Consider the following 12,426-nt stretch of genomic DNA (forward strand, 5'->3'; position numbering starts at 1 on the left):
TACAAATAAAATTAAACTGAATAAAATACATATCTTGTATTGCCTTGCTATATAAATTGTGGCAGGAGGTTTTCATTCTTTCTCTTTAAGATGATTAGACACCAGTGATTTGAGCAGCTATCTTCTTCAGATGTACATTTATTTAGGAAAAATATTATAATCCTTTAAAAACCCAGATAGAATTTTATACCTGCACCTACTGCAAATACACAACTCTCAGTTGGCAGGCACTGATCAGTGTGTGTGTGTGTGTCTCCAACCTGTAAGAGATCCTTGAACTTGGCGGATGTGTTGACGAGGTCGGACAAACAGCTTTCAATCTTGGCTTGCTCGCCGGAGCCGGCGCCTTGATTAAACAACTTGGAGCAATCGTTCTGTGAAGGGACACAAACAAAAGTACATTTCACAGCAATGAGGTAAACTATAAATGACAGTATGATTTCAAAGAGATGAGCACGGGTGTGACACTTACCTCAAGGTTCCTCTTTAAAGTTGTGATATTCTCACTGCACACCTCCACGTTATTCAGAGTCACCTGAGACAAAAAGAAAAGAGTGTGAATGAAGGATCTTTACTGACGATATGCTTCAGTCCTATTCTGTCAAGGTCCAACCGGTTGTTATAAACCCATTAAGTGTTTCTTGATTTCAGTTTACCTTTTGACAAACAGTTTAAAAGGATTTTGAAGTAGTGCTCACTTCAGCTAAGAGCCATTTTAAAAATTAAAGCACTCCTTACCTCAGTTAAATTAGAGGAGGTTATTCAGGCATTCCTCACTTATCAATGCTGCTCGTTTTTAAACAAGCATTACACAAAAAACTTTTTCAGTCTGGCCAACAAATTTCAAAGATACTAAGAGTGAGGAGGGGATGTGTCTGTATGTGTATGTGTTAGTCTATTACCAGGAATGCAGACTTGGCGTGTTCAGCGCTCTCGATTCCCAGTGTGTTGAACTTGCCCTGCTGTAAGCTGCTCTGCATCAGACTGACCGCACTGCTGACTCCACGCTGGATGTCCTGAAGCGTCGTAGCCGGGAAGCCCTGCCGCAGCTTGTTATACAACACCTCCCTGACCGATGAAGAGAGACAAGGCAGGAAGGGGCACATACATACATGCATGAGACGTGAAAACGTGTTAAAAAAAAAGATATATATAAAAGTATTGAATATGTCAACTGGAACGTGAACGAGTGAGAACCTGAAGTCAGACTCCAGCACAGAGTTAGCGTGGTTGATCATGGCACAGAGGCAGTCGATGCTGGAGCTGGATAAAGCTCTACTGATGCACTTCTTCACAATGTAGAAACAGTCGTCAACCATGCTGGAGGTCAGCTGGCCCTTTTCATATGTATCCATAGTAACAGCCTGAGTAGGAGATTTAAAAATTCAATTTAAAGTGAATATAATATGTTCTGATGAGTGAACGTGGAAATAACAGTGGAAAACATCTACCTGAAAAACATCTAAACTTATTTAATGGAAACATATTTGCATTAAGCCTCTAAAACGTCATAGCTTATGTATTTTTCTCAATTTGCTGTAAAAGATTTGTAATAAATAACCAACTAAAATCTCCACTATGCATAGACTCTTGATAGAGACATTAATGATTGATGTGCCATGAGGGAAAATTCCTATAGTAAAGCCAATCTGTACTGCACAGTGCACAGTAGTAGTACTGTAGTACTGTGTGTACATTCTGCTGCATAAAGCCTTAAAAATGTCACAGCTGCATACATTAAAGTATGTGTCATACATATATAAAATGCAAATAAGTAACCTGCAGCGCATTCCTGTTGCCACATCTGAATCTGAAGAATACATTTTTTGATCAAATAACCCATAATTGATGTGCGACAGACTCTTACTGCTTAAGGTTTGATACTGTACTCTAAAGTATTAGTATAGTGTTTGTAACGGAGGTAGTTTCTCAAAACAAGCTTTACTCAAGGCCCACTTACTTGCTTTTTCTGGAACCTTCAATCACATCTTACTGTTATTACACTCACAAAGCACAACTCTACCTGCCGACAGTTCAGTCAGAGATTCACCTCCATTTTGCTCGTAGCGGCAAATGTAGCCTCAAGCAAAGATGAGAGGCGAGCTACAGACATTCCGGTAAGCTCACATCTTTCTAACCCAGATTTTATTATTTATTTTTAGATTTGTAGTCTTCAGCTGCAACTGACGCTGACTCAACTGACATAACTTGAGACACCGCTCCCACTGGAGTCACAAAATGTGTTATACTGAAGCAGTAGCTCTCCCCGATACCTGTAAACATTGTAATGTGTAAAACTGTTCCCCCTCTTAGTTAAATATAAAACTACTGTATGAATCAAATGTACCTTGTTGACAGACTCTCTCATGTAATACTCTTCCATTGGAATATAGTAGCCAATCAGCTCCTGCATCGTCCTGCTCAGCAAGCAGTGTTTCAGAAGCTTCTCCACATTCTGCTGATGCTCTGTTCAAAAATGTAGGAAAGAAAAATCATTAATATTTTAGACAGAAAGATTTTTAGCTCCACGTCTCAAAAAAGGCATCTGTGTATGCATCACCACATGTTATGTTATATAAACCTACCCTGGGTCACGCTCTGAGCATCCCCAACTTCGAAGTCGGCCAGCATGCGACGGCGTAGAAAGCGCAGGTACAGCTCCGCCCTTGCGTTCATCAGGGTTACTTCAGTCAGTACAGGGTCCAGCTCCCTGTTTATGGAAGACAGACGTTTTAGGCAAAAACAATACAAACAAAAGGAGGAGCAGGACGTTGCGGAGACAAATACCTGGGCTCGATCGTCTCCCCCGGGACGGTCTTCATCATGCTGCTCTGGACAATCTGAAACTACATAAGGGGAACCAGTTCACAGTGTGTACAGGTATGCAGTAAAAACAATCCCATCATGAAGCTCAGTCGTCATGCACACTTTGTTCTGGTATCCTCTCTGCTGGATGAACTTGTCCACTATTTTCTGCGCCTGTCGGTCACATTCCTGCTGCAGGTGAGTTATGAGTGTGTACAGGTGGCCCGGACCGTAATACGTCTCTACAATAGGCTGATGAGTCTCGACGACGCGAGCAATACCTGTAAGCACACACCAACACATTAGTGGAGGCCACTCCGAGCAAACAAAGGAACACGTAGGCAGGCAGAGTATCGAGCCTGTTTTCTCACCTTCCAGCAGCAGCGTCAGAGTGTCTGCAAACACCAGCGGGGCTCTCTTCTCGCCCAGGTCTCCTCCTGTAGCCAAGACCAGATTCTCCTCAGCTTTGGAGGCAAGCTGTGTGTGAAAGAGGCAGAAAAAAACAAAACATAATACATTTCTGACCAGAAAGTCAAAGATGGACATTTATATTCATAATCTCATATGTTTCTGACAATCAGTTAATATCAGATCAGAGAGTGCCTTCTCTTTATGTTTGATGCCGTTATCGTTTAACTAACACACTTATACCAAATACAGTGAGAGCAACATCAGGATAAGGATCAGGAAGTTAATAGTTTTTAATAGAATTTACAAGCAAAGAACAACAAAGAGTGCAAATGTTTTACTAACATAAATATAAAGTCTGTACCTCCAAGGCTGCACAATTCCCTAATTCTGTTATTTCGACAGGAAAGCTGCCTCTCGATCCAGAATCTTACACATTGTGGCATTCAATTAAGTAATTAATTGCAGCACAGAAAAGATTTAAAGAAAATCACTTTTAAAAGAAATCTCTGGATCTGCACCATAAACACACTGACTGCTAGTTCATGCCCTATCTTTCCACCTAAGGTTCATTTAAGTTTTTGAGATAAACACAAAAACACACAAACAGGGACCAAAACTGACCTGACTGCAGAGATATTGACCGAAGCGGGCGAGGCCCTGCTGGTGGAGGCCCAGCAGAGGGAAGATCTTGAAAAACCTTTCTACTTGTGCGAGGTCGACTGCGGCTACAGCTTCATCCAGTTTCTCAGCAACTATGACCTTCAGTTTCTTCTCTGCCTCTTGCAGCATTACCAGACTGGCATCCACAGCACTGCCTGTGTAGATATGAGGCATTGACAGTGTTACAGCACAAGCTTAGACATGTATAGTATGTATGTTGCAGCTGATTTCAAACCACTACCACCAGTGCAGGTAGAAAAATAAAAAAAAATCTTTTGGATGAACTACAATCCTAAGAAATGAAATGTCAAAATCATGCAAAAACACACAAAACAATCAAATAAGACAATAACAACAATAACTTATTTGCTGCAGTGTAAGACTGCATACTGAGCAATGCACTATGACAGAAAACTGGAGGGGTCGTACTTTCTTCTCCCTGCCTGCTCAGCTCAATAACCGACTGGTCCAGAGAGAGGTAGCGATGGATGTGGGCAGCAGCCTGTTCATAATCTTCGTTACGTAGAGCTGTCTGCACGCCGTCTGTGCAGAACTTCAGATCCAGGATATCGTCAGCGCGCTGGATGACGTTATACAGCCGTGTCTACAAAGGTAAAACAAGATATATACTACGAGATCAGTGTATGTGATCCAGTACAACATTCGTGTAAAAAATACAACCTATTAACGTGTTTTCCAACATGCATATGACCACAATATGAACCCACTAAACCCAAAGGTTAATAAAACTCTGGTTTATAATAGATGTAATAAGCGTGTGCATTTACCTTCGCCAGGTCCAGCTGTCTGACTTTGCGGCTGACGTTTTCAGCCAGGCTACAGGTAAACGTGATCATGCCTGACAGCTGACTGGCGTCTCCTCCGATCAGCTGTAGATTGGGCCTATAAAGCACAAAGACAGTTTTAAGAACACAGACTCGTGGTTGGAGCTCAAATAAATGAGGATCTTCAGATGCTTTTAAAACTACACTAAATGACGATGAATGTGGATAAATGACGAACTGGCATAAGATAATCATGTCAAGTGTTTTACTCTTGAATACTTGACCTGCCTGCTTCACTCTTCAAATGGACAGTTCATGAAGACATGGAGTCTATATCTACCCAGCAGTGGTTTTAACATTTGATTAATTATGGACCCATTTATGTCTTTTTATTATATCTTTTTATGAATAAAAAGCATCTATTTGTTGTACTGCTGTTCATTTTTTTTTACATTATATGTCATTATATGTCTCCAACTGTCACTATTATTCATGCTTGTTAGAGTAATAGACTAATCTATACAAACCGTACCCCATCCTCTGCAGTGCCAACATCTTTGTGTGAATGGTCCCCTCCTGCCCCACCAGTCTGTCCAGCTCAGTCTCCACTTCTTTCTGCAGAGGAGAAAACCAAACATCTAATGAGCAACAAGAATATCACTTTTATTTTGGTTTCAGCATCTTATACACAATACACACATACTATATTTTCACATTTTCACACAAGAAACCAAATATATTAGATGTCTGATAAAGGAGGAGTCGTCAAATATTAGAAGATGTGGTGTGTAAGCAGTTTTAAGAGTGTGAATAACTTAATTCCATTAACATTCTGGCTTTTAGAGCCTTAGTTTGTTACTTGTTCTGTTTATTAAGCTTTTCTGATGATCACTGACGATGGGTCCAGGTTGAGCTACGGTGTATCAAGAACTTCAGGATTACTTTGTTTGTTGTGCTTAATGACTTAAAGCATGGATTAAAACATCATAGAGATTAGTCATGGTCATTTACTTTGCACAAATGGCCCATGAGTTGTCACATTTCTTCATTTGTTTGATCAACTGTGCTCCTGATATCAACAGTGTGAGCATCTCCCCACACATATACTTGTCAATCAGTCAGCCATATCTTTTCAAAGTCTCCAAACAAATATTCATAAATAACAAACTAAGAGCAGAAAGAAAGGAGGAGAGATGGTGTGTCTCCTTAATAAAAAATGGCACATTTTCTTATAAAAAGAGAATGTATATGTAAACATGAGCTGCATGGTCCCTGGTGGCTGCAGGACATCTTCAGGATACTCTTACAGAGGTTGTAACCGAGCTCAGTCAGATTCAATTGGTGGTTTAAACTGTTTACCCATTAAATACCAACTAGCTGTCACTGTGCATGTACAATCCCTTTAATCCGAACCAATTCTGCGACCTAAAATTAAAAACACTTGATGATATGTTATATAGATGTTTGTTGAACCCTGGACACTAAGATACTCATGTTACCCGCTGTCTTTCGGGTTGTTGCTCTAGTCTGACTTAAAAGGACAAACCTTTAGTTTTATCATTAATAGTTCATTTGGCTATAATTGATCAGACTGCAGCTCTCTCCCTCAGCAGCGTCCCGGAAGTGTACGTGGATGACGACAGTGAGTGCCAAAGTGGTTTATACGAACCTCCTGCACGCAGAGCTGCTGGTAGACCCTCTCCAGGTCCTCCAGCTCCGTCAGGCCCGAGATGGTGTCCATACTCACAGAGGACACTGAGCCAGAGTCGCTTCTCTTCACTGCCACGGCTCCACTGTCCGCCATCTTCCGACAGACGCAGGAGACCACGTCAACACGCCGCGGCTGCTCCCTGGGTTCAGTCTGTCAGGCAGCTGCAGGATCAGGTGGACTAACAGGGGACTAACAGGGAGGACTTGCCGTCTCCTGGTCTTAAAATTGGGTGAACGTTACACCTAACATGACTGTAGCATTGTACCTGAACATTTGTGACATAGACCGACACACTACCATTTACAGGCGGTGGAAGCGGGGACGCACAACCTGAGGAGGCACACTCTGGGTATCAAAACACTGCAGTCCTACGCATGCGTTGTACGTTTTTGTTCTTTAACTGGACCCTCTGATCCTGGGATGGAAACAGGAGTGAACTTATTTTAAAGAGTAAATTCACCCAAATTACAAAACGCTACAAAAACCTTACTGCTAGAGGTGATCCAGTAAATCAACCAGTGATTTGTATTCTCAGGCACATACAAAATATCTGACCTCACTACAACAAAAGTCCATAACAACTACCTTGCTATAAATTATGAACTCCCTGATTAGGGTCCTGAAACGTTAGTGATTTATTCATTTATTAAAGAAGAGTATGTCTAGGTATGTTACACATAAAAGTTTAATGTATTACCTGCTATGTTAAGTGGGATTGTACAAATGCAAATCTTTTTATTGATTCCTCCCAACTCTTTCCTAAAAATCCTGTTTCAGCACATACATGGTTCTGCTCTTATAGTAAATTTTCAAGTCTCTAAATGTATTTTTATTCTTTCTTTATTGCTACCTGCGAGCTTCTCTTATTTTTTTAGTGTGTCTGCCCTTATTTTTTGTGTCATTGTAAATGAGAGTTCTCCCTCAATCGGTTTCTGCAGATTTAAATAAAATGATGATGAAGAAGAGACTTAATTCAAATCTCAGGGTAAATTAAATTTCATAACAGAATCAGACCGCTTGGTAGTGACAACATGATGTATCGTGGTAGAAAAAAACATAAGGACCATCATTTAAATTTCAAATTAGTTCGGCTGATCATTTCAAGCCCTTGTAGTAATTAAATAGAAAAAAAATCTATGTTCACATGTCTAAAATGTTGTAGCTACAAGGTAGATGCTCTGATGTTTATCCATCTCTATTGGCACATTTGAATAAGACAAATACATGACAGTTATTTGTGCAGCTTATCCTCTCCTTCAGGACGAGAGCAACACACACACAATCTCTGCCTACTATATAAATAGCTTTTTGTGGCTATGAGTGAAAGCAGGGTGGAGACGGAGAGGTTTGTCGGGATCACATTTCTATTAATTTGACTCCAGAGTGATGTCGGTTATCACACCACGACCAGAATGGGCAGAAGAAATGTTAAAATGCCATAAAGCAGAGCAGCACGTCTATAACAGGAACAAAATCAAATATCCACAGATTTTTTGCAAAATATATTTTACTAAAAGGGAGTTTACATTTTTAAATCCTCATGTCTTAGAATTCATCCCAAAGCATTTAAAGCAACATGAATCAGGAGGCTTTCTCTCTGGAAATCAAGAGTTCTTCTCTTCCCTGCTGAAGCTCTTCCCATTTCTTCTGCAGCTCTTCCTTTTCCGTCTCCAGCTCTTCTTTCTGTCTACTCAAGTCTTTGGCTTCCTCCAGCTGTGCTTTCCTCAATGACTCAATTTGCTCCCTCTCTGCAGCCGCCTCCCTGGCATTCACTGCACGCAGCTTCTCGAGCAGCTCCCTCTGATACTCCAGAGCTCGAGCCTCCTCCCTCTGCGCTCTCCTCAGAGCTTCTATCAGCTCCAGCTCCTTCCTAAACACACTCTTTTCTCCATCAGACGCTCTTGAAACTTTTATCACACCTTTAAGACCGAGGGAGGAAAAGACCACATATTTAGTCTCATACAGTGACACCAAAGTGCTTTCTTAAAATTACAGAGAAGATCAAGTGACAGCAGAAGTACTTGGTAGGTTGAGTACGTAAGTACTTAAATGATGTTTTATTTACAGGCAGAATTATATAACCTAATTTTAACTGTATGATGAAACTCCAGCCATGGTGATGCAAACATTGCTGATATTCTAAAACCAATGTTCATTTGATAAAAGCAGGGCTGGGTATCTAACACCAATACTTTTTGATACTAACAGAAATGAGTATTGAAAACTGTAAGTACTTAAAGCTGGCATCAAACCTCTGGTCAGATTCATAATCGTGCCTACTTTACTCTTTGATTTAACGTTAAATGAAAATTCTGCATATTTGTTTTCCTTCAGCAAGATTACAAACAGAAACAACAGGTGGTCCACGAAACATTACCTGGAAAAGGTATCTCCTCTGTCACCTCAACAGTGTCTGGTGGTGTCGATGTGTCACCATTAACATTTGAGCCCTGTGATGAGCGGGGTCGTGGTGGGTTCTTCCCATTGGCCACCAGCTGAGAGAACACCCCCGGGTGTCTCTTTGACATGTGCCGATGTAGGTTACTGGTGCTGCCGCCTTCAAAGCACTTTATCTTCTTCATGCAAATGCGGCAACGAACAGCAGCCAAACTGTCCAGGCGCTCATAGTGCCTCCAAATCAAGCTCCGTCTGTTCTGTCTGGATCTCACAGGGCGGTCATCACTCTCCTCTTCGTGCATTATTTTATCTGCTGGACCTTCTTGTGCAGTTTCCACGATGCCATTTATAGCAGAAGTCCCGTCATCTTCATACCCAGTGGTGAGGGTTTCAGATGTCTCATCCTCCAGCGCCACTTCCACTAAAGAAGAGGAAGACAAAAGGTACAATTATGGCAGTAAATAACCGATGAATTGGTCAGTGTTTAACTTATCAGGAAGATGTTAAATAATGAATTAATAAAACACAAATCACAAGTTCTCAGAGCCTGATGTGACACTTTTACATAGTTTGATATGTCTGATGTTTCCAGACTGTTCACCGGAGCAGTTTATGATGATGAATATGTTATTGATTATTATAACCTGACCTATCCTGTGGTATCATGGTTGACTCAGGAGATAAAATGCAAAAAAACCACATAATCCGGTTATGTGTGAAGGTAAAATGGCCGCTACAGTTTTATCGATGCTCTAGCTCCAAACTGTACACGAGTACCAGGTTCATGTCTCAGGAGCAGCATTCATGATGTCTGGGTTGGTTAATTACTGTTTTATTACTAAGACAAGTCAACTATCTGCAGTGGAAACAGGTGAATATGATTGCAGCCCTACCGGAGCAGAACTGCTCGCTGTCCGCCTCCATGTCCTGGGGACTGTTATCGATGGAGGAAGCTTCAGGTGAACGACCCTTTATCTTTTTGACGAACTCGGCGGGGTGTTTGACACGAAGATGTCTCAGCATGTTCGTGGTGGTGCCCTTGTTACCCTGACCATGTCTGACCAGACCCCGGCAGAGCAGACACTGCACCGACTCTGCGTCCACGGTTTTAAAGAAGCCCCAGGCGACGCTTCTTCTACGGACCATGTTTGATCGGTAGCTCGGTATTAGACATATCACAGGATACTCGTACTCTGCCTGGTAGCTACGACTGACATACTGCACCCTAACTTACTATACTCGGTATTTTTTTCATTTATTTTTTATTTTTTTAAAAAAATTTTCTAGTTTGGCTGGTAGCAGTTAGCGTCATTGTGTTTACGTTCTTCTTCTTCTCTGGTTTAATAAAGGACCGAAACCAACGGGTATAGGAGGCATACCGCCACCTATCGGCCTGTGTAACATCAGGACTGGGTTGTATTCTCGGTTTTCTCTTTAGTAAATGGTGCAAACTCGACACTAGATACCTTATAAATTTAGTAGTTAGTTTGTAACTAAACCTGCTACTAGAATTGGTTGCACCACGATCACTTTGGGACATAATTTAGCTAGTTTGGACATAAAGTCATAACTAAGACAAGCGGCCAATCAACGACCGAGATACTGTTCTATCGCCATGGCAACAGTGCGCATTAGCTTAATGGCTGGCACGTCGTATTAAACTGGATCGATACTAGAATATAACGTTAATCAATTAAGTCTCTAGGCAGAACAACTGCTGTTTTACCGTCAGTGAGTGTAACTGTGTGATTTACACTACTTTAGGGGCATGTGTGACTGTTTAGTTGTCACTTAAGAGGTTATAACTTATCTGCAACCAGTTTTATTTTAGTATAAGCAGTATATGCATAAATCACAAGGTTACACAATAGTAGAGGAAAAATAATTATATAAATTAACAAATTCAATCTAATCCTGTGAGTTAGCTGTGCAACATTACCTATTTTTTCACATGTTTATATTCTTGAACCTATATAATATCTGGGGCAGACTAACAGCTGTTTAACTTCCTTCAACCATAACTTATAACACAATCACCTTTGAGTGGTGATCTATAAACTGAGGTCCAACCAAACACTAAATCAATACAACTGTATTTATTAAAGGAATTGTCTGTCAGGCAGATTAACAGAACAGCTTCCCAACATAAATGCAACACATTGTGCTCAAAAAGCCATATTGTCAATTAAAACAACACTTTAAATATTACAGCTTTAAACAGAAATTCACAGGCTGAAAAAACACAAACACTGAACAGAAAAAAAAACGATGGAAAACTTTATCCACACCAAGACATAAATAAATACAAAAAGTCTTACTTATACAGACAAATGTTAAATTCTTTTTGCAGTGAGCTGGCTGGTACAAATATCACACTGCATATTAAATATGTGGCATTTTATCAGTTATCAGTGCAAAAAAAACATCTGTTAACAAGAAGGTGAAAACTCAGTTGGAATGTATTTTAATAGTGGCGGGTTATGGAGCTTCCTGCAAGCAAATGTAAACTTGATGTATTGTTTTTGTAAAGCACTGTTGGGATAGCGTGAGGTAAGCATGTAATGTGTATGTATCCTTATCTGCAGATCCTGCGTGGGTCTAAGAAGGGAACAGACCAAATCAAACCAGTAAACTGCTTCGGTCTTAAACGCCTCCCGTCTTTGCATTAGGAGCATTATTTAAGATATTAAGCAGTACTGAGATGCAGTGAGTGACTACAACAAACGTAAACTGTTTAACACTTCTTTCTCTTGGTCTGAGCATTTTAGAGGCACACATTTATACTATCACACAATCCAGTGGTTCTACTCAATGAAAAGATCAGTAAAGTTTCAGGATGATGGTGGCCCTCTACTCATTTTAAATGCATAGATTGCATGAAAAAAAAAAATCTTGTAAAAAACATAAAATTACTTCAATGGTTAGCACATGTAAACAAACCTTTTACACACACTTTAAACTCATTTAGTTGTCAAATACCCTCAGGCTTTGTATCTAAAACTTTATTAGTTTAACAATAAAAGGTCACTAATCTGTAATTTCTAGGACACAAGCCTGTTCCTGCTAATGTAAGACTTAATGTGATACTCCACCTAAAATCAACCCTTTCAGCATCTCCCTGTGCTTCACAGGTGGCTGTTGAAAATAGGTAGTTTCCTTCTTCACAGTCAGTTACAAAGGTTATATTCATTACTATTGGTGAGATGTTTTCACAGAGGTAAACGGGTACAAACATCCTTCTGAGGTCTAATCCGTTGTACCTCTGTCCTATACGTCCATAAACCAATGTTTACCCAATATATTACTAAAACCGGGGGTGTCCTTCTCTTTGAAGCTTTTTGAAGTTGTGTATTTATTTGGTAGAAGTATATCTGATGATTATGAACATACAATTTTCCTCACTTTAAAATGTGTCACCACTGAAATTCATACGTGAACTCTAGCTCACCACAGCTGCTGTCTGTGAAGAAGGAAGCTTCCCTTTTCTAGCCTACAGTGTAAAAGTGATACTCAAACAAAAGACTGAAGATAAGCAGAAGTATCACCTGGACATTTGGGGACTTTGAGGGGCGTTGTTACAAATTAGACTTTATTACTCTATTTTCTACATAGCTTATTTTACTCAATCCCTGGTATCTTATGTTTGCCATAGCATGC

The 12,426-nt window shown here is 40.3% G+C and overlaps 2 protein-coding genes across 2 annotated transcripts in view; both read right to left on the reverse strand.

Moving 5' to 3' along the window:
* cog4 (component of oligomeric golgi complex 4) overlaps window positions 1-6,502 on the reverse strand; it is an 8,950-nt gene extending 2,448 nt beyond the window's left edge. Inside the window, exons 1-14 of the mRNA XM_035652391.1 lie at window positions 6,331-6,502; window positions 5,194-5,276; window positions 4,665-4,779; window positions 4,306-4,480; window positions 3,838-4,031; window positions 3,177-3,282; window positions 2,929-3,086; window positions 2,788-2,846; window positions 2,586-2,710; window positions 2,348-2,466; window positions 1,198-1,364; window positions 903-1,068; window positions 473-535; window positions 261-374 (exon numbers count right to left, since the gene is read on the reverse strand). Of these exons, the coding sequence (XP_035508284.1) occupies window positions 261-374; window positions 473-535; window positions 903-1,068; window positions 1,198-1,364; window positions 2,348-2,466; window positions 2,586-2,710; window positions 2,788-2,846; window positions 2,929-3,086; window positions 3,177-3,282; window positions 3,838-4,031; window positions 4,306-4,480; window positions 4,665-4,779; window positions 5,194-5,276; window positions 6,331-6,465 (1,779 nt within the window). The 5' untranslated portion in view covers window positions 6,466-6,502. The remainder of the gene's footprint in view (window positions 1-260; window positions 375-472; window positions 536-902; window positions 1,069-1,197; window positions 1,365-2,347; window positions 2,467-2,585; window positions 2,711-2,787; window positions 2,847-2,928; window positions 3,087-3,176; window positions 3,283-3,837; window positions 4,032-4,305; window positions 4,481-4,664; window positions 4,780-5,193; window positions 5,277-6,330) is intronic.
* A 1,310-nt stretch (window positions 6,503-7,812) lies between these two features.
* Window positions 7,813-10,095, reverse strand: LOC118321251. Its single transcript, XM_035652489.1, has 3 exons — window positions 9,663-10,095; window positions 8,750-9,190; window positions 7,813-8,291 (listed from the first exon to the last, which is right to left on the reverse strand). The coding sequence occupies exons 1-3, from the start codon at window positions 9,913-9,915 to the stop codon at window positions 7,954-7,956; spliced, it is 1,032 nt and encodes a 343-aa protein (XP_035508382.1). The 5' UTR covers window positions 9,916-10,095; the 3' UTR covers window positions 7,813-7,953.
* Window positions 10,096-12,426: the final 2,331 nt, after the last annotated feature.

Source organism: Morone saxatilis, unplaced genomic scaffold (genome assembly GCF_004916995.1).
Source record: "Morone saxatilis isolate NCDOM2014 unplaced genomic scaffold, NCSU_SB_2.0 Contig11, whole genome shotgun sequence".
In the NCBI taxonomy this organism is placed as follows: Eukaryota; Metazoa; Chordata; class Actinopteri; family Moronidae; genus Morone; species Morone saxatilis.